Below are 26,543 nucleotides of genomic sequence, written 5' to 3'. Positions count from 1 at the left end.
ATAGGCAAAACAGAATTACAGAGGTCTACAGTAAATAAAATGCTAGACTTTTTCGTTTTCACTCATTTCAATGGCGTTGAGCGTCCCCTGGAGACAGTCACAGCTCTCAACCAGTACTGCCGAGTATGTGATATCCATAAGTAAAACAATAATTTAAAGAATATATCTGATTTTCACAGTGCAAAAACAGAAAGATAGAAACTAAGGAAAGATCATCAACGGGCTAAAGTAGTGATCAGACTGGCACACATTTCAAAAAACTCCATGGTGTGACTGCCCAGGCGAGGTGGAACGGAAGACGATGTGCTCCCGATCAGGGAGCCCGTGAGAGAGCCAGAGAGCGAATGGCTCTCCGCAGTTACAGAATCCAAACTGGATCGCAGTCTGTGTAAGCCAGCAGCAGAGCAGGACCGCTGGGGCGTTGAGGAGCCAGATCTCTGCTCCACCACCTCATCTGAAATGGACCAAAGAAGAGCAATTTATATGAAAGGTACATTTGCCCGAGCCCTTCCTATGAAGATACCTTATTCAGAATATTAAGTAAACACATCTGAGCAAGGGCAACCTGACAGCAAGTGTCATGTTTCAGTGTTTTAGGAGCAGGGGGTGGCAAAAGCTTTTCCCTCCCACGATCATAACAGACATCACTAACCAATCTCAACACTCCCATACGGGCAAAATGTGACTCCTAAATCCTTCTCAACACAGTATTCAACAGTAACCTTGAAATCAAACTGATATCCCTTTCATTTGAAGAAAGCACACCTTTGGAGGATTATTTTCTTGCGTTGTATCAACAGAAAAAAATCATTAAGATAAAAACAAAAGTTACCATTGCACTGATCCTTCAGTGTACATTGCAACTGCCTAGGGGAAGGGGCAAGGGAAATCTTGGGTAAAATGCAGATTCCCAGTTTCCCAGGACCCATCTCCAGAGATTCTGATTTGCTAGGTCTGGGAGAGTTCCTAAGAATCCTCTTTTTAATAAGAACTCTGGGTCATTTTGATGAAGGTGGTCTGGGGACCATATAAACACAGCTACAGTTGATGGCAGTTCAAGAATAAAGTTTAAATGCTGTTGAAAACAACTTCCCTAACTATGAACTCCGTTTTCCTCTGGTTCCATCCAGCAGTGGACTCTTGGTTTATTCTGCTTGTATCCCACTTGGGCCCCTGTGTGGAATAAGCACATTTGCTCAGCCAGGTTTGACTCAGGTTTGACTCATGTCCAAGGACATGACCACCTCCGTTGACTCCTCTGCCTCCTGGATGGCCATGGGCACCAAAATCCAGCCCAAATCCCAGGAAAGGCCTATCTGGATACCTTGGCCACCCAAGATGAAAGAAGCTGATGAAGAATGAAGTTTAGATATTATAATGCTTACTGATAAAAGATAAATGGAGAAGTGTGACAAAGAATCTAACAACATCAACTAATTTTAGGTAAAAATTGCTTTCCTGTTGTTCCTTACTTTTCTCCACAGGCAACACTACAAATGACTTTTTTTATACGAAGAAAGCACTTCTTTTGGAGAAGTGCTAGATTAGAGATTTTCCATGTCTTCAGTCCTCTTTGTTTCACTTACATTTTTAGTTAAGTCTAGATTACTTAAAAACCAGTATAGAAGACCTACCCACCACGTCTTTGAGATGGTTTAATATCTTGTCAACTAGTGCCAACTTTTATCTTCTCAGAGCTCATGCCTGCATGGCTTCCTTACCATCAATGCTTTTAAAGTCCAAAAGATAGCTTCTATTGTCAACTAGGTACAGCTGTAAGCTCATTTTCACATAATTGCCAGTCACTGGATTTCTTCTTCTTACACGTAGATGGTATGCATTCACTACCTAAAATGAAAAATCTTTAAGGAAAAACATTCGAAATAACAAACTACAAAATATCTCCCTTATTCTTATTGCAAAGAATAATATCAAAACAAGTAACTGATAGAGGTGGGGTAGAGAGGGAATTCCTGAATGATCTTTTTTTTTTAACATTACACAGTAATTTAGTATTTATTTAATCCCACTAACCGTACTGTGTACAACGGTTAAAATTCAAAGGGAACTCAGAGACTCTAGAGTCCAGCCTTCTTTCCAGATATGCCTCCACTCTAAACCATCAGTAATATTTTGGTTGCCCAAAGGTATCAACTTGGATACCTTTACCTATGAATATAGAATAGACAGAAAAAGGACAAATAACATGTCAATGGTTTGAATCAGGCACTGTTAACAGGTACTGCCACAAAATTTAAGTATCGTAGTAATCTCGTAAAGAAGATACTATTTGCCTTTTGAAGATAATAAAACCGCAACTCAGATAAAGAAGATTCTGGTTTTCAAAACATCTTATCAAATTGGTTCCAAAAATTTCTCAGTAAGAATTTTAAAGACATTAACATCTCCTAAATAAAACTGCTTCGGAAAAGGGAGATATGTTTTTTTTTTAATGGATTCATTCCATGTACAAATAATGAAATAAAAACATGTCAAGTGAATATTTACATGATATGTTTGAAAATTTTTTCTTCCGCTAAAAGTACATTCACAGTCCTCAAGAAAGGAACAAGAGTAAAAGATACCTGAAAATAAAAAACTGATTTTTCCCCCACATATACTCAAATAGAACTGAAATGAATTTGAGTACTAATAAAAAAGTAAAATGTGGGCTGAGAATAAGAAAAATATACCGCAACTAAGGACTAAAAGAACAAGCCAAATAAGACAGATTTTTCTCAACTTACAGAAAAGTATTTGTTTACTGAATAAATATGTCCTGATGGTATAATTTGTATCAACCACTTGCTGTTACAGCTACTGGCAAAAAGAAAAAAAAACCCTCCCTTAAAAAGGAGAGAGAAAAGTAAAAACACAGTATCTTTGAAGACACATGACTTTTTATTGTTATGATGCATGCTGAAACAGGTTTTCAAGAGATTTCTCAAGAGATTCAAGAGATTAAATTCTCAAGAGATTTCAAGTTGATTAAAACTTTGTTTCTCAGCCAAGAATGCTATTCTATAATTTAAAAAATACATAGGTCCCCAACATTGACAGTTCTTCATCCTTACAGAGATTTGTTTTTTGTTTTGAATGTACATGGTACACTACTGGAAAGAATGGGATTTATCAGCCAGAAGCATCAAGACCACTAAATTCATATCTAAATCAAAACCACCTTTTTTTATTGACCTTAGTACTCAACTCAGCAGCTCAGAGCAGCATACTACACAAAAAATGGCTTCTACAAATGATCTTCATATACTACAATTTCCTACCTTCCATTCAAAATCCAGCTGCTTCATAGCTCGGTAAACTTCAGCCATAATGTCATATGGTTTGCTTTGACTTCGGATTCCAAGATGCCACTTGGCTTTTTTCACAGCTAAAGATTTGGGCTTAGTTGTATTCAGTGCATCCAATGGACATCTTGCTTTAGGGCTGTCTGCTACAAGAGGTGGCATCCTTTCTGGATGAGGTTTCAGGCCTGGGGGAATATGCATGGTACTATCATCCATAAAAGAACCAGTTGGGGGACTAGAGGCGAGGTAGAACTCACTGGCTTGGTTCATTATTCTCCGATTGTCAATGATAAGATGATAAGCCACTGCAAGCTGGTCTTGAGGGTCACCACTATATAAACTGTTCATTACTTCTGATTCTGTACACTCAAATTTTTCACACACTTCTTTCACAGCCTCATCATCAATGACGTTAGCATCATAGGAGGGGTCTTCAGGAAATAAGTAACTGGGCAAATCTTGTTTAAACCATTCATGCTCTCTAGGAAAAATACCACAATACACTATTGTAAGAACATGCTTTGGCAAGTCCCGAACAATTTAGACATGGGGTAATACAATATAACAGAATCAGAAAGACCTGGTCTCTAGTCACTTTCTAGCTATGGGGCCCTGGGTAAGTTGATTCATCCCTGCTCTTGAATAACTATGATTATTCAGACTTGGGTATTTGGCTGACATTTTCTCAAAAATAAATGAAACGAGCCTGTCACGTCAAAGGAAACAACTGGCAGTATTTGTTGCCAATCATAAAATTCAAGCTTTCAAGCAAAATGTTAGAATTTTGTACAATTTGTGTCTGTCTCCAGGAGTTTGACAGCTTCTCAATACTTAAAGACTACTACTTTTATCATGAAGAGGATAATGACTGTAATTTGAAATTATATAATAAAATGTGTCACCATTTGGAACATCAGTCTACCTCGATAACCCAATATTTTCCATATGACCAATGCAAGATGTTACAGAATTATACATGGGCAAAAGATCCACTCAAAATACAGAATAGACCAGTGGATTTTAATGTAATAAAGTACAAAAGTTCACTGATATGTTTTCTTATTTGATATTGCAATTAACACGTTAAGCTTTGGTTTAATATCAAAGAAGAATATCTGTAACTATCTGAAAGGCTATGAAAATGTTCCTCCCTTTTCCCACCACTTATTTGAGATCCGATATTTTTCCTAGACTTCAACTAATACAACATATTGCAACAGATGACTGAAGAAGCAGATAATGAGAACCTAGCTGCTGTCTCTGACTTAGAGGATTTGAAAAATGTAAAATAAAGGTACTCTTGTCACCATATTTTCTTGTTTTGGAAAATAAGGTTATTTTTCATAAGACACATATTATTCAGAATAACATGTAGTAGGTTTATCATTATTAAGTGAATTAAATATCTTTACAATTTCTCAGTTTTGATTTCTAATATGATATTGATAAATATGACCTATATTTAAAAAAAGACTCTTTGGAGTCCTCAATTTTAAGACTGTAAAGGGGTACTCAAACCAAAATGTTTGAGAAGAGAACCAGTCTCCTAGATCTTATTTTCTCACTCTTCTGGGCCTTTGCACATGATGTTACTATTGCCACCCTAGAATATCCCACCCCTTTTCATTTAACTAACATGTACTATTCCTTCAAGATTGTGTAAGCATGGCTATATGGTAAATTGGGCACTCCCTAAGCTAAATTTAGATCAGTATGTATTTTACCTGAATGCCTTCAATTGACTAATTCATTTATGAATATTTACTAAGGACATACCGTGGTAAAAAGGCACACTCCTTCTCACAGAAATTATATTCTAGCTGAATACAGATTAAACAAACACTCTCAAAAATGAATATATAGTTACAAATATACAAATATAAAAATCCTGTGGTAAAGATTATGAGTGAAAAGTACAGGGTAAAATAAGAGTATATAATTCAGAATGGGAGGTAGGTGATCAAGGAAGCCACATTTAAGCAGATACCAGAATGACTAGAAGTCAGCTAAGCAGAGCTGGGGAACAGGTATTCCCAGCAAAAGAAACAATATATGCAAAGACTCTGAGATAAGAAAAAATTTTGCTATGTTCAAGGAACTGAACTGAGGCCACACTCATAAAATCATAATGAGTTACGGGTTGGAGTGGCAAAAGATATCAGGTATTTCTGACAGCTGTAGGCTATAAAAAAGGTTTTTGGATGAACCTTTGGGTGATGAAAATAACTGAAAGATTTTAAAGAGACAGGTGTGACATGACCTAATTTGCATTCTGTAAAGATCATTCTGCTTGTGATAAAGAAATTGAATTGAAAAGATAAGAGTAATAATGATGATGAGGAGGAGGATGCTAGTGCAATAGCCCAAGTGAGAAATGATGGTGTGCCAGGCCTTGAGTATACACATAGAGATGAAACTTCTACAGCTTCTAGGAGATGATGCTATTATAACACTCATACTTTCTTATAGTTGTTACAGTTTTTTTTCTTAATCCTCCCCACTAAACTGGGAACTCCTTGAAACAGGGACCATGCCTTATTCACCTGCATTCCAGTACCCAGTACAGAGTAAATGCTCAATAAATGCAGAATAAATGATGAATAGCCAATGAAGTCAAAAATGAATTCATAAATGTGTTTAATTGCTATATCATGACAATAATAAGCACTTAAATAAATGTTTAGTAATGACTGGTGAACACTAATTTTTTCAAAAGAAATAATAGAAAAAAATAAATTGTTACACATCTAACGTTTTTAAAATATCAATGACAAATAGGGAAGATGAACACTTTTGAATGAACTCCAAAAATTCATTCTTCCGTAACAGAAATGAGATTACTAGTGAAAGTTGTCAAAATCAACTTTTTCAGAACTCTGGAAATTAACCAAAGGCCTGTAATAATCTGAGGAGTGTTTGTTTAAAAAATTGGCTGAGTCTCAGTAAGAACAGAGAGATTTGTGACACTTTAACACATTTTTCACCAGAGACGTATTACAGCCACAGGTGTTAGTCTTAGTTTCTGCAAAAATCCCCCAGTCAATAAAGCGTTAAGTTACTCCATATCCATCTCCTTTCCCCATTTCTACGGTAGCCTTGAAAACCAACAGCCTCACAATCATTGTAGCCCAAAAAACCAGCATCTAGCAACCACTGGTGGGGGGATGGGGAGAGAATAGGTTTAGAGTTCTCCAAAAGTCCTATCCCAAGAGAACTGTCGTTATTTGACATGGCCAGCAGATCTCTGGAAACCTCTACACTCAAGCCCTGTCTTCATCTGACCTGACTCAGAGCTCCCTCTACAAAGCCTTCTCCCCAGAACATTTGTCAAAAACAATCAATGGCAACTGTCTAACATCCCAGCTGCTAAAAGCAGCAATAAGAGTTGGAGCAAACAAGAAGCTCGTCAAAAAACTAAAAAGGAAAAGTTTGGGAAGTAAATTCCATAGGGGTCCTTGAAATACTCTTACATAATCCTGGGACTCACAAATGCAGGGCTGTGTTCATTTCCAAGAAAGGCCCTGATTTCTCATCACTGGTTGACTCTGAGGCTCTGTGCTAGCAGGAATGAAAACTAAGGCAGAGTTATGAGCTTTTCATTAAAGCACTGAAGACACACCCCAACATGCACACAAAGTCCCTCAGCAAAGGCTGGGAGACTTATTAGATCAAGGCCTTTAAGGAAAGCTTTGTCTAATAATTAGCTGACCATTAAGCTAACCAAGCAGAGACTTCAGTGGCCACCCATGACAAAGAATATAGACTTATGGAATTAGTTCAATAAAATCACTTAACAAACAAGAGCAACAACAACGTACAACAATTACAAATTCTAGGCATCTATGCAAGGGGAATAAAAACATATGACCATTTTTAAAAACCTATACATAAATGTTCATGGCAACATTATTATATAAGAGCCAAAAAGTGGAAACAACTCAAATATCAAATATGAATAGATAAAATTTAGTATATCTAAACAATGGAATATCTTTCAAGCAAAAAAGTAACGATGTACTGATACATGCTACACCATGAAAGAACATTGAAAACATCATGCTAAGTGAAAGAAGCCATACTCAAAAGGCCACATCCCGTATGATTCCATTTATATGAAATGTCCAAAAGAGGGAAATCCATAAAAACAGAAAGTAGATTAGTGGTTGCCAGGGGCTGCAAGGAGGAGGAAATGGGTATAGAGTTTCTTTTGGGGATGAGAAAAATGTTCTAGAATTAGACAGTGGTGATGACTGTTTAACTTTGTGAACATACTAAAAACCACTGAATCATACAATTTAAAGAAGCAAATTTATGGTATGTGAATTATACCAATAAATGTTTAAAAAAATAAATAGAGAAGTAATCTAAATTTTCATTTCCAATTAATTCAGAAAAAGAACCACAGTTCTTCATAATAATAACAGTGCCAATTAAAAAGCCATACTTTGGGGCTGGGGGAGGAATAAATTAGGAGGTTGGGATTAACATATATACACTACTATATATAAAATAGATAAGCAACAAGAACCTACCGTATAGCACAGGGAACTATACTCAGTATTTTGTAGAAACCTATAACAGAAAAGAATCCGAAAAGGAATATATACATACATATATATACATATATGTGTGTGTGTAACTGAGTCACTGTGCTGTACACCTGAAACTGACATGACCTTGTAAATCAACTATACTTCAATTTAAGAAAATAATTATAATAATAAAGCAACCCTCCACATGTAAAAAAAAAAAAACATACTTCTAGCTTTTAATTTTCAGGAGTCAATTTCTAAATTAACTTGACCAAGGTAAGCAGTAACCAGGATGTTTATGAAGGTTCACCTGAGACAAAATCAATTCATTTCATATGGGTTACTACACAGCCACCAGAAATTATGTCTTTCTGTCACTATTGCCTAGTACCTGATCTTGATATATGACTTAAGACTAAATGAGTTATGATGACTACCAAATTTTAGAAACTTCACAATGTGTGCAAACTTCTTTAAGTGCAGCTAAAAGGTCCTTATATATTCACTTTAAAGTAATATTAATAGCTAATATTGTATGCTGGGCATTATTCTAAAAGCTTTAATTATATTAGGATCAATGTTTGCAGTTTCTAATATTCAACTGTGTTTAGACCTACAGAAATAGTAAATTCATATGGTTCAACCTAGGACTATCCTCCAAACAAATCCACTATATATGATGTAGCTAAAGCATGAAGAGTTATAAGGAATATGCCAATAGCTAGTAAACAAAGAATCAGAATTTGTAATTAGACAGTTGAACTTCAGACACTCACTTTTAACCACAATAACATTAACAGTAATACTAAGCTTACGGCACTTAAAGATGTGATTTTCCTGAAGACAATGTCTGTCTTGCCTACCAATATATTCCCAGCACCTAGCATAGGACCTTAAACAGAGTAGATGTTAAATAAATAATTGTTAAATAAATAAAAGCAGAAATGATTCAATGAACGAATAAATACTGAGATATATTTTCTAACCTCCAATAGCTTACCGTCTTAAAAGAAAAAAAAGATCCGTACAAAAATACAGGCATACCTTAGAGAGATTGCTGGTTTGGTTCCAGATCACTGCAATAAAGCGAATATTGCAATAAAGCAAGTCGCCAACATTTTAGTTTCCCAGTGCATATAAAAATTGCATTTAGAGTATACTGTAGTCTATTATGTTTGCAATAGCATTATGTCTAAAAAAGCAGTGTGTATATCTTAATTAAAAAACACTTTATTGATAACAAATGCTAACCATCATCTGACAACACAAGGTTCCCATAAACCTTCAATTTGTAAAAAACAAAGTATCTACACAGCACAGTAAAGCGAAGCACAGTAAAACTAGGTGTGCCTGTAACTATAAGACAGAATGTGGTAACATGAGAGAAGTATAACATATCATGGTATTCTGGAGGAAGGACGGATGTCACAGAACTGGTGTGCCGGGCTGGATTAGTGGGAGTAGTACAGCTTCTGCATCAGGCAATTTCTGAGCCCCACTTCTGCTTGCCTCTTATTAGCTGGGTAATTTTCACAAATACAGACTTACTCAAAACTTAATTCATATCAAATGCACGATGCCTAGAACATATTAATACTTGGTCCCTAATTTAAAAGACCCTAAAATTTAATAGGGACAAACAGATACATAAATCAAAACATAACCTTTCTAAGCTTCAGTTTCATGGTTTGTAAAATGAGAATAATAACAGTTACCTATTAAGAATCAATGCAATAAAATATGTCAAGTACCTAGCAAAATACCTGTTATATAATAATGGTTTATAATTAGTAACTCTGTTGAACCATATTTTGTCAAATGAAGAATTCCCAAACATTAATAAACAGAATATGGATAAATTAAAAAATGATGAGAACTATAAATTCAAATTATTATTTTAAGTACAGAGATGGTTGCCACTATTTTATACCACCTACATATGTGTAAATTAACTCATCCTAGTAGACTTTTATTTAAATTTTTCTTCTAAAACTTGTAAATACACAGACACCTGTTTTAATATAACAGAATCAGTACTTTTACTATTCTCAATGTATGTGCTGATACAAACAGGTGCAAGTATATATATATTAGCATACTTAATTTTCTTTTCTAAGGAAAAGCCAATTAAGTGAACTATTTATTCTAAAGGACTATGAACACAAAAGAGTTTTTCCCTGCTAAGTCCATTTCCATAACTAAATCTGGTTCTAATTTACAATTTTACATTTTTATGTATGAGGCCTGGAACACTAAGAGAGGCTGGGGGAAGAAAACAGTACATGAGTGCAACGGGAGTGCAAAAGAAATCAGTAGCAGTCACAAAAACAACTACCTCAGCCACCATTTAAATATTCCAAGAGTCATATTCTGGCTTATGAAGACAAGGCAAAGTATTCTGGAAAGATGTCAAAAGAATGCGTTTGCAAATAAATACCTGATGAAATGTTAGGTAAGAACAAAAAACCCTCTAAGAAACATGACTGATAAATAAAAAGTAGAAGGCAATGAATCATCCTGACTTGTGTGTGCTATATAAAGGTCATATTCACAGTAACACCAGCAACTGCACTTTCCAAAGTTTCTCACATAACAAGAAATCCTTCTCAGCAAACCCACTAGCAGCTATTTTTGGATTCAAAATCTTAGCAAAACTTTTCATGGTTTATTTCATCAACCGTATGTAAAATATATAACTCTCACCCTGTTTTTCCATTTGAAACTTATTCAAATACTTTCTGAGTGTATACTATATGTCTAGACCTTTTAGCACTGTATATACAAAGATGATAAGACACTCTCTCTACCCTTTTATAGTTACAAGAGAGGAGAAAGATACACTGAAAGCAACTAGATGCAGAATGAGAATGAAAGCATGAACAAAATGTGGAAATCACAGAAGTGGAAGCAACTAAAACTGCTCAGGAGAATCAGAAGTGATTTCACAAGGAAGGTGATAAGTGAGCAGAATTTTAAAGGATGAATGGAAATCTTTCAGGTCCAAAAATGCAGAAAAGGCATCAGAGGCAAAGGGAATAATATAAACAAAGACATGAGGCATAAAATATGCATTATGTTTGAGGAACCAGGAAAAGTTCACTGTGGCTGAAGCTCTGGTATAAGGGGTACAGCGTTGAGCCTTTACTATGAAGGGACTTGTATACTTTGCTACCTAAACTGAAAAGTTTGGGAAACAATCTGAAATATTTAAAAGTTGAGTGACAGGATCAGCTTTATGTAATAAGGAAAGTAAAATTCATATAAAATCAAGTGTTACAGTGCCTAACATAAAGCAGCCATTCAGGTAGTGGTACTAATATTAATACTAGAATATGTACTTAATAGCAACAAAAAGACTATTCACCTTATGTCTTTGATAGTTGCTCGTTTCAGGGGGTCAACCTGTAGCATATGCATCAGGAGAGTGGCAACAGAACGATTGAGATATTCTGGGATATAAAAAACACCCCCTCGGATCTTCTTAAACAACGTAGGCACATGCTCATCATCAAATGGGAGGGTGCCACAGAGAAGAGCATACAAAATAACACCGCAGCTCCAGATATCAACTTCAGGACCTGCATACAATCTAGGGGAAAAGATGACAGCGCAAACCTGAAATGCAAGTGTCACTTCCCATCTACGTGTACCCTGTTTCTATATGTACCTATATACACAGTATAGACTCTATATGTATTGCTTTCCAAGGTGTTTAGTGAAGTCCGTGGCCACTCCCCAACACTCAATCGTTGTTCCCCAGAAAGAATAAGTGATCTAACCAAATACTATTCAAATTTCCCAAGAGAAAACAGTATTTTTATTTTTTTGACACAAAGTAAACTGAGCTTACTAATTGACTAATTAAAAAATATAAAACTTTCTATGGTTGATTTTTGATAGAAACATCAAAGTGGATGACCATAAATTTGAAGAAAAGCAATACTATATAGTGTATAGGCTAAATCTTCTTACCATAAAGCTATTAAAAGAAAATGCATATATAATAGAATGTTTATGCCTGGCATACCTATTTTAAAGAATATTTTAAATAGTAAAGTACCTAACTAGTCCTACTGCAATCTCTTTCACAGCATTTCATGCTGTATCACACTATCCTGGGTACCTCCTACTTTCATTCTAACCACTTGGTAGCCCCTGGGACTAAGATTACCTTTATCCAGAAAACCTATGCCTAGAATGTTATTCCTTTTACCTCTCACCTTTCTACATTATTAAGATTCCACTGATAGCACATTACCAAACTCAAACCTAAGTCTGAGGCAACAAAGTAGATCTCTACAATTCCAATTAAAAAAATACACTCCATTTCAATAAAAATTGCTGTCCATTTTTTATATTGTTTGCTGTATAGTCCAAACTGCTATATCTGCAATAATACCTTTTCTTTATTTTCTCTCATAGAATTCTGTAAACTTTTAAAATCAGACATTGGTCACCATAGAAGACTTGAATTTATCACTGCAATCTGTATAAACATTTAAAAAATGTACCAATGAGTAAGTTACATGAATAATTACACAGTCTTCTCTTGTTCAGTTAACTTCATGAAATGACAATACTATCCCCCCAGAAAACCTCATTCTACTAAAGACAAAACATAAAAATAATACTCTGTATGCTTTATAAAATAGTATATACAGAATTATTAAAGGACTATGTCTGAGAAGTAAATAATAACACTAGCTTAAATGCAGCAAATGCTTGCTCTCCTAGCTGCAATTTTCTAAAATGAAAAAAGAAATCAATTTTTTTTTCAATTTTTAGTGGAAAAACTCCTTAAATACATTCATAACAAAATCTAAATCAAATGTTTTAAAAAACTGTTTAATATAAGTAATCTCTCTTCAACAATAGAAAAACTAAAGGGACAATATGTTTCTATTATGTTAAAAATCTTATCTTCCAAAGAGAATATATTATAGTTAAATGTTATCAGAATGAACAAAGCATTACAAAAAGTTTACTCTTCACTGATATATTATTACCTGCCTGAGATGACTTCAGGTGCTGCATAATTTGGGGAGCCACAACTAGTTCGCAGAAATTCACCATCTGACATCATATTAGATAATCCTAAAAATAAGAGTAATATGTTTACCTGGTGCTACATATGTTTAAAACTAAATATAGATAAATGCATAAGGAAAAACGTCAAGTCTGTAATGCCTCACATATCATAATGTTTATTTTAAAAAGCAGTAGAAAGCATCTGTTGGACTAGAAAGACTCCATTTCAGAGTGCTCATACATGACAAAAAAGCCAAAGCACACCATGCCTAAGATTGAAATTAAACTCCTTTTCTAAATAAGAATGTTGATTCACTTCACAAATATGAGGTTATTCTAAACTATATGAACTTTTCCAAACATAAAAGCATCAAAATATTATTTACCCACTTCTGCAAATGAAAGATAATAGAGACTACTATTACTTTTTTATACTCTGCTTTCAAAGGCATTTTTAAAAATCTCTAAGTAGAAATCAGATAGGCTCCAATTTATAAACATTATGTTCCAAAAGTTTTTAATTTGGAAAGCCTTAATTCAACATAGAAAAATATTCCATTGAACCAGAAATCTAGTTGAACTACAGCACTAAATGAGCTTTGTGATTTAGAGAAGGAAGAGAAATAGGAAAATGACTTTCCTGGCTTTTAAAGACAAGGTAGAGACAAAAATTTTAAATAAGTAATGCTGAACTCTGACACCTTTTCATCTCTTTCTAGAATCTCTCACTTTCTAATCCTCTCCTCTACTATGGCACCCTGTCCAGGTATGTTTATCCCAGAAAGTGTTTGGGGCATAAAAATTACATTTTACTCTCTTATTTTACCACCAACAAAAACTCCTATTCTTCTACCAAGTTGTTACATGTTACCCGTAGTCCACTGATATTCCTCCTCGATCAATTCAGAAGGACTACAACGCTCCAAAACTGCGTGCAAATTTTCATGTACCTCCATTTAAGTGCATTTATTAGGGAAAGTGCCCATACTTTCATTAGATTTTCAAAGGAGTTTGTGGCCCTCACAAAAAAACAGTTAAGTCTCATTTCCTGAGGAAGCAATGCAGATTGAGTGGATTTACCTTGACACAAGCCCTCTGAATGTCTCTAGAAATACTTGCATTTTTAAAAAGTGGTTTAAATGAATAGAGCAAGCTAGTGTGCAGACTGTCCAACTAATCCCTTTTCACGGTATAGGATTTACATCAATGAAGTTGAAAGTTCTTAGTTCATTAAGAGTTGGTACTGACACACTTGCAAAGGCAGCTGGCACACTTCTAAACAACCCTGGAGTTGCATACCAAAATCAGCTATCTTGGCATTCATGTGTGCATCCAACAGCACGTTCTCTGGTTTCAGGTCTCGATGAACGACCATATGCCTGTGACAGTAATCCACGGCAGACAGAATCTGCTGAAAGAGGCGCCTGGCTTCCATCTCTTCAACCTATCAGGTATAAAAGAAACTGCACTAAGAACATTTGGGACATCTACATAGCAAAAGTTTTAGTTTCATAATCAGCCTAAATATAACTGAGTACACTAATTAGAACTGTGCTAGAATTCTCAACAAATGAGAGAAACAAGCCAAAAACTTGCATTCAAGCTCAACATGTCAATCAACAGGTTTTTCTTTGCTGCTAGGCAGTTCATTTTCAATTAATATTACTAAGTGTGCACAATGTTTCAGGGAATCAACAAGTAAAACATAATCTAAAACAGAACTTACGTGAAATTGTTAAGAAAAGGAAATAACTGAAACTTCAACATGATGTTATGGAACTGATTTTTCATTTTGAAAAGCACAGGCTTTTCACGTTGGCAATTAAGTGGAATATATTTCCTAAAATCAGTATTTCATAAGGTGTACTTTTTAAGGAAAAATATATCTAATACTCTATGTTTAGTTAGACATTATTACAGAAGCAACCCCAACTCTGAAGATACCTTTGTGGTTTGCTACTTCTCACTACTTTCTTCTTTTTTAGCTTAAGGGCTTATTGTACTAAACAGCATGTTACTCACCCGTCCATGTTTACAGATGTAGTCAAATAATTCACCACCAGACACATATTCCATTACCATAAAAAAATCCGTTGGAGTGCTGATCACCTGGTATCTTTTTTGTAAATGAAAAAATTTAATAAAAATGTTACTTTAACCAGAATCAACCTAGTACATCCATTCTTGCTATAAATTGATATTCCAGTATTCTACAATATTTTAAGATGGCAACAAATTATATAATGTTATCAAAATAATCACAGAGCTATAAACACGGAGCTTCACAAAACTCAATTACTTCCTAGGGCTTACAGACTTCCCTTCAGATCCCCCTTTTCATGTTTACAAAATTTAGGAAATCCTTCATTCCTCAACAACTAAATTAAGCATCAATTTTTCCATTTAAACAAAAATTTGTTTGTAGTCTATAGAGATGAGGTAGCTTATATTTAAACAGAAGTGAAAAATATTCTTGGAAAGGTAAAATGATACCAAAAGGGATACAAATCGGCAAAATCTATAAAGTAGACAAATGATCCTTTCCTCAAAAAATGAAATGCAAAAAAAGGGAGGGGACGGTATAGATTAAAAGCAAATCAAGAGACATATTGACCAATTATACTGTATAGACTTGTTTTCATTCCAGTTCAAACAAACCAACTTTAAAAACCATTTATGAAACAATCAAGAAAATCTGAATACTGACTGGATAGTTCATAATATTCTAACTGTTTAGGTGTGATACTGAACCGTGTTTGTTTTACTAAAATAGAGCCTTTAAATTCCACAGTAGATACTGAAGAATTTACAGACTAAAAACATACTATTTGGGATTTGCTTCAAAATAATTTGGGGTGGGAGAAGTAGGAGGAAGCAGATAAAACAATACACTAATAACTGTTGAAGCTGAATGACAGATAAATGAGGCTTCATCACTTTACTGTTGTATTATGAAATTTCCATAATAAAAAATTAAATAGATGTATGTATTTACGTATGTGTTTATGTGTGTGAAAATATATATGTACATTTTCTAGGCACTCAAAGCTGAACACATAAAACAATAAAGAACCTTAGCTCTATTTGACAAAATAAAATTTTTCCTAAAAATCTACAACTTCCACATACACACACAATTGTATCAGAGTTTTGAAAACTTTAAAAACAAGTTAAATATAACATTAATGTTTTAAATGAAGGTTGCATTTAACACATATAAAAGAAAAATTGTTCTACTCTGCTTTATTTATAAAGAATTATTTATAATCTGGTTGATCATGAGCAGTATCTAATTTACACTGAGTTGCTATTTAAAGCCACTAAGTGTAGCTGGCAGTTCTGCATGGCTTAAAGGCACCCAGTGGAAGGCACAAGCAGGGGCTGAGAAGTGGCCCAGATGCCCCCCTGTAGGCAGTATACCTTGACACAGGATGTGCCAGAAGCAGGGGAATGTTTTGGTAATTAGTCCACCCAGATGGGGCAACTTTTATTATTAATGTGCAAAAAAAGAGAGTATGTTCTAAATGGCAGTTCTGGTTACTAGTCTTCATTAAAGAGGAGGGAAAAAATAACCAGGAAGTTGGTGATATAACTATATACTATATATTTTAAAAGAGGACACACCATGTATAAATTAAACACTTGCAAAAAGTAAAATATTAACACAACATTGTAAATCAAATATGCTTCAATTAAAAAAATAGAAAAAAGTAAAAATTAAAGCTGTAGCATTGAAAATGATTACAGACTTTCAGAAGAAATATTTATAATAGCCATCGTCAGTCTTTGGGATGAAAAATGACGAGGTACCCCACTTTACACAGAATAAACTAATATAACTGGCAAATAAGGTTGAGTCTACTTCAAATGAACTGTGAAAGGGGAATCTTCCCTGAGAACTAAAGAAAAAAGATGGTTCTAGAAGAGCAATCCTAACAGGCAGCAAACTAATTGAATAAAATGAATACTGAGGGGCAGGAGCACCCGCTGTGTCACTTCACTGTGGGCTGATCTGATTTAGTAACAGAATTCTCAGTCACTTTTCTGCTCTGTACATCTTTGGGGTAAAAGAGAAAAGTGATGCAATTCTAATAAATTTAGTTGCTGATTCCTCCGAGTACATTGCAGTCTTCAGTAAATACTGTTGGATCCAGAGGCTTGACCAGATTTCAGTTTGATTTTAATTTTCTTCTTAAAGACTAGATGGTGGTATGTGCTTCCAGACACAGGTGTAGGATATCTGTCTCTTTTTTGAGATACTAGCAGTCATTACTGATCACAATCTAGATTTTATTAACTCACAATGAAATTTTAAATGCTGGCCAATTTCCATAGACTAGTAATGAACTACGGTCTAAAGGAAATGCTCCCTCAAAAACCCCACTGTCTCTGAAGTGCAGGTCACCAGATCACACTACCCAATACCTTTCCTTGTTATAGTCATCAACCAACCTCGTTGTCAACTCCCTCTCATTTTGACTTAATGTCTCTTTCCCCACTGCTAATGCTGTCATCATTCCGGGTGAACAAAATATCCATCTAGATGCTCTGTCCAATACATGCCCTCTAATTTCCTTCACTCCTCAGTTCTAACTCTCTTTCCGTCTACCACACACAATGACTCATTCCATGGTCATATACTGTCTAAGACTAACTCCTCCAATTATGCACTGGATTCCTTTGCCCCACCTACTAAAGGACTTGGTTTCTACAATTAGCTCTTCCTCCTCAGCCTCACCTTACTCAATATTCAGCAGTATAGCAACAGTTAATAATCCCTCTTTCTTCAAACACATTTTCCCCTTGGCTTCAAGATGCCAAATTCTCTTGGTTTTCCTCCAATCATTTTAACTGTTCACTTTCATTCTCCTTTGCTGGTTCCTCCTCATCTCCCAGACATCTTAACATCATACTGTCATAGAGATCAATCCCTAGAATTCTTATTTATTTATATGCACATCCTTGGTGACATCATCTAGTCTTTGGGCCTTAAATACCATCTATATGCTGATGACTTCCAAATTTGTCTCTGGTTTATACCCCTCCCCTTAACTTCAGACTCACATATCAAATAACCCACTTGCATCTCTACTTGGATGCCTAATAAACATTTCAACTTCAAAAAAAACAAAATCGAATTCTTGATACCTAACATCCCACTTCAGACTTGTTCCTCCTACAATCTTTTCCATTTCAATTAATGGCAACTCCATTTTTTTATTTGCCCACGCCAGCTAACTTTGGAGTCATCCTTGACTTCTCTCCTTCCACAGCCTACATCTAATCTGTCAGCAAACGCTGTTCTCTATCTTGAAAATATATACAAAATATGCTTACTTCTCAACACCCTCCACACTATGCTCTATTCCAAGCCACCATCTCTTTTGCTCAGAATACTGCAATTGACCCCTAACTGATTTCCCTGCTTCAGTGTAAGTCAGGTCACATCACACCTCTGGTCAAAACTTGCCAATGGCTTCTCTTTTACTCAGAGTTAAAAGCCAAAGCTCTTATAGTGGTCTAGTATATCCTATACAATCTGGCTCCCCTTTATGTCTCTGACCACATCTCTTACTCCAATTCCCCCTAGATCACTCTGCTACTATGATCTACCTACTACTGCCTGTAGCAATTTCCACCTCAGAGCCTTTGTACGTGCTGTTCTCACCATCTGTTATTGCCCCCCCTCCAGATATCTGCATGCATATTCCCTCTCCTCTTCATTGTCTAACATACAACATATTTTACTGACATAGCATTTATTGTCTATCTCTTCAACGCCACCCACTACACACACACACACACACACACACACAAAATACACACACACACAAATATGAGCTTCATAATAGCAGAAATTTTGCTGTTGTCTCTTTTTGTTTGCTGGTGTATCCCCAGTACCTAAATGGTACCATCTGTTGAATGAATGGATCAACAAGCTAACACTCTGGCCTTATTTTCCTCCATCTCCCTATACATACTCTGTACATGAGATAAACCAGACTGTTTGTTTCCACTACACCATGTTCTTTACACTTTCATTCTTTTGCTTTGCTGTCCTCCTAGAATCATCAGGACCTTGTTCACATGTTACTTCCTTATATATGCAGTAAGTAATCACGGAACCCCTAGTATTGTACTAGGTGCTGGAGAGATGAAGATGGTATTGGACATCTCCACTTGGATATCTAATGGGATTCTCAACTTAACACAGCCAAAGCAGACCATTCGTGTTCACCTGTATCCCAACATGGTTCTCGTACATTCTTCGTATCTCAGAAAATGGTATCATTATCAACACCTAGGTTTTCAAGCCAAAACCCCAAATCCCAGTTGCTCAGGCAAAAAAAAAAAAGTGGAGGGAGGGTCCTCACTCCCTTTCTTTTCCTCAGTAATTTATTAGTTTTACCTCCAAAATATATCTTGAATTGACAGATTTACCTCCAGCTAGATCGGTGCTGTCAGATACAACTTTCTGCAATGATGGAAATATTTTATATCTTCTCTGTCCAGTACGATAGCCACTAGCCACATGTGGCTATTAAGCACTTGAAATGTGGATAGTGTGACCAGAGAACCAAAATTTTTAATTCATTTAATTTAAATGTATGTCACATATGGCTAGTGGCTACTGTATTGGACAGCACAAATCTATACCACCACTTGGCTAAAGCCACCATTAATCTGTTAGCTGGACCATAGCAACAGCTTCCTAACTGGTCTCTCTGCTTCCACTTCTGCCTCTGTACCCATTCCACACTATGGTCATATCATGTCACTCCCCCAGCTCTCTGAAAGCTTCCCATTTTGAATAGAATCCAAAATCAGCAAGGTCTTCAAGATTCTATGATATGTGGTCCATGTCCACTCTTTGACCTCATCAACTATCTCTCTTTCCATCATTCACTCCACTCCAGACATTATAGCAATCTTCTTTTTCCTATAATACTAGAACTTTGTTTCAACCTCAGCAACTCTGAGGGTGCTGGTCCCCTTGCTTTAAAAACACTCTGTCCCCAGATTTTCAAATGGCTAGATCTTTATCATCCTTTAGGTCTTAGCTCAAACCTTACCTCTCAGTGAAGCTTTCTTAACAACCCAATCTAAATTAGCACCTCCTCCTTCCTCATCACACCCTAGGACAGCACCCTGTTTCACTCTCCTCATAGCACTTATCAGTGCCTAAAATTTTAGTCTGGTTAATTTGTTTACTTACTATCGAGAACCGCTAAATACCCCTAGAACATAAACTCCACAAGGGCAGGGCAGAGATGCTGTCTTTTACCACCGTACCCCCAATGCCTTACCTATCAGATACTAGGTGCCCAATAAAAATTTGCTGAATAAAAGAAAGAACAAACATAGCTTCTGCTCCTAAAGAATTCAGTCTCGTGGTGATACTAATAAGAAAATGACCAATTACAATATAATGCCCAGGACTTTGGAAAAGCTGAAATTCTGGGTGCTCCAGGACCGAGAGGATGAAACCTAACCCAGTGTTAGGACTAGGGCAAAGTAGTTTTTCTAGAGGTAGTTGCATTTAAAAGCTGATATTTAAAGGACAAGTTGGAATTGGAAGCCTAGAGGAAGGGAGATATAGGTAAAGTTTTCCAAGCAGAAGCAACAGTTGAAATATAGCAAGCAAGAGAAGATGGTGACCTGACAATAAGAGCAGAGAGAAATGAACAGATTTAGGGGACACTCAATTAAGAGTGGCAGAACTTAATGATCAATTATATGTAAGGGGCGAGGGAAGAGGAGTTAAATATGATGCCCAAGTTTTAGGCTTAGGAAGCTGTGTGAATGGTATTTTCATTCACGCACAAAAATATGTATATATGGGATAAAAAGTTCAACTTAGTTTCAGATGACTCTGTGACTCCAGAATGGAAACACCAATAAATAGTTCGATAAATGTGTTCAGAATTCAGGAGCAACATAGATTTGTAAATTTTTAAGATAGAGATGACAAATGACACCGTGGTAGTAGATAAGGTCACCCAAAAAGGGTTCACTAAGATTACTCTAGCTCAGAATGCTGAAATACATCAATATCTAATGGCCAGGCAGATATCAAGGGACCCATAATAGAAAGTCTCAAGAAGAGGCAAGAATGTAAAAAGAAAATCAGAAGACTGTGGTGCCATGGAAACCTAGAGACTACAACATTTCAAGGGGGTAGTGATGAATAATGGTAAAAGCTGACCGTAGGTTGGATAAGATAAACATTTTTAAGAGTTGGCAGGCAAAACCATCTCTACCAAATTAGAAAGCATTGATCCTTTGACCAGTTAAAATGAAGTTTCCCTAAGAACCATGGGGGAATGAAAAACAGGACAAAAGTCATTTCAACAAACTCTAGTTCATGGGAAAGTTTGGAGTTTCCTTTCAATCCTGTTTATTCCTTTTAATTTTCTCCCAGTGGGGTTTTTTCAATTGGAATTAATAGAGAAATTGTGCAATATATAACCTTCATTCTTAGTATTTATTTTTCAAACTTTCTTGCTTACTCTAGAAGCCCATTCTGTAGCAAGGAAACTATTCTTGGCAGTTAGTCCAAGACTGCAGAGAACAAACAAAACCACTAAAAGCATCAGGTCTCTCTCCCTGTTTAAATCACTAACACTGTTAAAGGCTACGTCAATAAGCTTGTTGTGTAGCAAGAATACATGAGTGCCTTTTTAAAAGAAATTCAGATCCACAATTAAAGAGGAAATGTGGCAGAATGGATAAGCTCAAGGCTGGAAGCCAGAAGCTTTAAACATTAAATTCACCTCTGCCAATTACCTTCTGACCAATATTGAGAACATTCTATAATTCCTTCACAAAACAGCAAATAATTAAATAATTCTAAAACAGAATGATATAAGTAATCAAACCAAAATCAAATAATTATAAGTAATTAAAGAAATGGAAGGAAGAAAACACTAGTAGTTATAACATCAAAAATAAGCTTCTAAATCCTCATGACAACTGCAACTGCTTATTGACAAAATCTGACTTGTGTTTATAGGAACAGAACAGGAACTAGAACTCATACCCTAAATGGACAAAGTTTCCCTGGGATCTTTCAGGGTTCATATTCTAAAAGTGATGAAGTCAGGAAACAAGGAAAATACAGAGATCTCTCTCCTCTCCATTCTCACTTTGGCATGTGACATTTTTAGTCTGGTTTCCCAGTTTTCTCCTCTTATAGGAAGTGACCACTCAGTAAGGAAGAGCAAAGAGACTTAGCTTAGAAGTCAGTAACTAGAATAAAGTCATTACTAACATGGAGCTGAAGTCAGACATGAGCTGTTTCAGTTAATTGAAAATCATTCGGAATCATGAGAGGACTGGAATCAGCTTGCAGGCTGCCAATTCCTGCTTCTGGGCCAATGCACATCTAATAGCAGGCACTGTAACAGTGAGAACACATTTAATCCTCAAATAGCACCATGGGGTATCCCCATTTTAAAGTTAAGGAAACAAAGGATACAAGAGTGAGTCACTGAACTCATAGGTGATATTTTAATTCCTATGATAATCTTTAAAAACCTGTATATACATATTCTGGATTATCTAGAATACAGGTCCTAGACGACAACCTCATAATCAAGTACTGCCATACAATTTCAGGGCCTCATTTTCTGTTTATGTTTATGATCAAGTGAACTTCAAATGAAGATCAAATGACACTGAAGCTTACTGTTAGAATGAAGTTTTCATAATAGTGATGTGAGAACGGAGTCATCACAGGTCACCCAATGGCACACCAAACCCAAAGAAAGCCTTCTTTGAACAGTCAGTGACATATTCATGCTGTTGGTAAGATACACCAAGTGGGACCCTCATTTAACATACCACTTTGCAATGGTTCTCTAGCAATAAATGTATCTAGTTATAGAAATACTATAAATACTATAAATATATAAATTCATGTTCCAAATCCCAGCAATAACTGGATCAGCCATTCATTTAAGGATTTCAAGAATGCTACTGTATTGGTTTCCTATTGTTGCCATACTTAGAACTTAGTGCTTAAAACAACACAAATGTATTCTGTTATCTTACATAGGTGTAAGAGGTCTGATAGGGTAGAAGTCTGACACATGCCTCACTGGGCTAAAAAATCAAGACACAGCAGGGCTGCATTGCCTTCTGGAGGCTCTAAAAGAAATCCATTTCTTTGTATTTTCCAACTTTTAGAGACCATCTGCAATCCTTGGTTCATGGCCCCCTGCCTCCATCTTCAAAGCCAGGCACAGCCAGTTCAGTCCTTCTCATATCCCATCACTCTGACCTTGCTTCCATCCTCAAATCTCTTCCTCTGGCTTATGATTCCCTCTTCCACTTCTAAAGACCATTGTATTACACTCAGACCACCCAGATAACCCAGGAAAATCTCCCTATTTTTGTCAGCTGATTAGCAACCTTAAATCCATCCATAACCTTGGACTTCTCCTTTGCCATATAATATAACATACTCACTGGGGATTAGGACATCTTGGGACTGGGGGGCATCATTCCCTACCACAGCTACTATGCAGCCTTGTTATTAGGTAAACAACATGCCTCTAGAGGGTTATCAAGTCGTTCCCCATCAATGCTGACATCTAAAGATTACTCACTAACGAAGTTTAGGCTAAATATAACCTCTGACTATAATGACCTAGCAAACAAAGCCTCAAAGATATTAATACTACTGCCTGTCATCTCAGTTTTCTCAGTACTGGAGTAGAAATTAACAGCATGGCATTTGAAATCAGATATGAACTCAACTACTAGCTCTGCAACTTACTAGCTATTTAACCTTGGACAAGTTGCTGATCCTCTTTAGATATGCAATTTTCTTATCCATAAAATGAGGATAATAATACTCCTTATATGCTTATTGTGAGAATGAAGTGAAATTATGTAAAATGCTCAATACAGTTTCTAGCCATTATCAGGTAGTCAATAGAATTAATATTTATTTTATTAAACTCTATCCAAGCTTTAAGATAAAAGTAAAGACCGTTTTCAGTGTTTAGCATATTACATTTTTGCAATAAATATTAAACATAACTTCAAATGATGTAAAGGAACACTGCTGCATACTTAATGTCTAAATTTTCTATGGGTCTAGTTGATTTTAAATTACTATTTACCTTTCAATGTAATTACTTAGTTTATTTATTAAACTCTTAATTTACTTATCTTCTAAGTTTGTAACTTGTCTTATCCAAAAAGAAAAAAATTCATTTGCCTTCCTAAGGGCTTTACGATCAGTAATTAAAGTAATGATTGCAGTTTGGCAAATAATATTCAATACTATGGCAGATAATCTTTAATAGTAATTTTCTACCTTTTCCATAAAGAAAATAGCTTGGTATGTTAATTAAAAGTGACTAGGAAATAATTATAAAAGAAATCTAGAAATAGCAAAGTACTAAATGACCTTCAACATGAATATTAGTGATGAGCCAATTTAAAATTAGACTTTTAATTCTAAACCAGAAGTATGCAAAAAAGGACTGATGAGGTTAAATGAATTAACACTTGCTAAATATAAATATGAAAAAATTGTATATTTATAAAAGTTTAACTAAAAATAAATAATTATTAAATATAATATTTTAAGACAGTTTCTCTTTTATATTATCAAGTGCAAAAATACTTACAGTTTGATAATATGAGGATGACGAAAGAGTTTTAGATTTTGAATTTCTCGTTTTATTTTTCCAACAACATCTAAACTGCGAATCTTCTGTCTATTTAAAATTTTAACTGCCACCTTATGGCCTGTTAATTGATGTTCTCCAACTAGAGAAAAGAAAAAGGAAAATAACCTTGCTGTCATAGCAACATAATTATTTATTCATGCTTCATTCCACTGTAACCCCAAACTTCTTTACTCATATATGCGTCTTTGATATCATTTATTGCATAGAACAGAAGATATGATATCTCATTTCATGTCTGTCTCTTCTATTGGAGTATGCACTCCTTGAGGACAGAAACTATATCTTAGTCTCCTCTGTATCCTCAACACCTAGCACAGAGATGTTAATTAAATCTTTGTGGAAAGGATGACTGAATTCTATATTCTTACCTAAAAGTATCATCATATTTGAAACATCTTTTGGATAGAATAGAATAGAATTTACTATGTTTTGTTAATCTCTTTCTTTCTCTTCTTCTGGTTAATCCAGTCATTGTATTATTGAAGAATAAATAATTGCTATAATAACTAAAACTCATAACTAGTTTCAAAACTATTTCAGCAGAAAATCCACATGTAACCCTTTTTTTTGGCCTTTTCTATAAAGCTTTCCCGTTTTCTCCCTATTTGATGGAATCTCAAAAGATGTAACACTGAGGGTTTGAACTTCTTTCAAACCCTCACAGTATATTTATAAAGCTCATGGGTCATTCATCATTTTGAGGCTATTTTATATATTTGTATTTTTGAAAAATCATATGACATGAGCTATTAGCTCTTACCCTCCTTGAATAAGACAGTCAGTATTCATCTAAATCTCCTAGGAAGTATATAAGCACAGTATTTTGTACATACTGGATGCATCACACTTCCTGATTTCAAACTATACTACAAAGTTATAGTAATCAAAACAGCATAGTACTGGCATAAAACCAGACACAGAGATTAATGCAATAAAGAGCCCATAAATAAACTCATGCACATAAGGTCAATTAATTTATGACAAAAGAATCAAGAATACACAATGGGGAAAAGATACTCTCTCCAATAATTGGTGATGGGAAAACTGGATAGCCACATACAAAAGAATGAAAATAGACCCCTATCTCACACAGTACATAAAAATCAACTCAAAATGGATTAAAGACTTAAATTTAAAACCAGAAACCATAAAACTTCTAGAAGGGGGTAAGCTCCTTGATATTAGTCTTAGCAATGATTTTTTGGGACTTGACAACAAAAGCAAATATAAACACGTGGGACTAAATCAAACTAAAAAGCTTCTGCACAGCAAAAGAAAACATCAACAAAATGAAAAGGCAACCTACTGAATGGAAGAAAATATTTGCAAATTATATACCTGATAAGGGGTTTTATAACCCAAAATATATAAATTAGTTAACAACTTAATAGCAAAAAAACAAACAATCTGATTTTAAAAATGGACAGAAAAACTGAATAAACCTCTTGCCAAAGAAGGTATACAAATGGCCAAGTACACAAAGTCATCAGGTAATCATAACTAACCATCAGGTAGATGCAAATCAAAACCACCACCACAATGAGCTATCACCTCACACCTGTCAGAATGGCTGTCATTAAAACTGAAAAGATAACAAGTGTTGGTGAAGATGTGGAGAAAGGGGATCCCTTGTGCACTGTTGATGGGAATGTACATTGATGTAACCACTATGTACAACAGTGTGGAGGTTCCTCAAAAAATAAAAAATAGAACTACCATATGATCCAGCAATCCCACTTCTGGATACTTGAAATAAAAACAGGATATCAAAGAAATATCTACACTCACATGTTCATCACAGCATTATTCACAAAAGCAAAGATATGGAAACTACCTCAGTGTCCATGAACATATGAATGAATGAAGAAGATGTGGTGTGCATATTCCCTCTTTCTCTCTCTCTCTCATGTATACACACACACACACACACACACACACACACACAGTGCAATATATTATTAGGTCATGAGAAA

At 35.3% G+C, this 26,543-nt stretch overlaps 1 protein-coding gene across 2 annotated transcripts in view; it reads right to left on the bottom strand.

The window, feature by feature from the left end:
* Positions 1-215: 215 nt before the first annotated feature.
* The window catches only part of PRKAA2 (protein kinase AMP-activated catalytic subunit alpha 2), a gene marked incomplete at both ends in the record, with an annotated part of 56,673 nt that continues 30,345 nt past the window's right edge, over positions 216-26,543 (bottom strand). For both annotated transcript variants that reach the window (XM_079727241.1, XM_079727240.1), the window contains 8 exons: positions 216-454; positions 1,722-1,848; positions 3,282-3,786; positions 11,202-11,426; positions 12,844-12,931; positions 14,165-14,309; positions 14,888-14,981; positions 24,508-24,649. In XM_079727241.1, the coding sequence (XP_079583367.1) occupies positions 216-454; positions 1,722-1,848; positions 3,282-3,786; positions 11,202-11,426; positions 12,844-12,931; positions 14,165-14,309; positions 14,888-14,981; positions 24,508-24,649 (1,565 nt within the window). The remainder of the gene's footprint in view (positions 455-1,721; positions 1,849-3,281; positions 3,787-11,201; positions 11,427-12,843; positions 12,932-14,164; positions 14,310-14,887; positions 14,982-24,507; positions 24,650-26,543) is intronic.

Source organism: Hyperoodon ampullatus, assembly GCF_949752795.1.
Source record: "Hyperoodon ampullatus genome assembly, chromosome: 2".
Taxonomy (NCBI): Eukaryota; Metazoa; Chordata; class Mammalia; order Artiodactyla; family Ziphiidae; genus Hyperoodon; species Hyperoodon ampullatus.
This window is presented reverse-complemented; position numbering and strand designations above follow the sequence as displayed.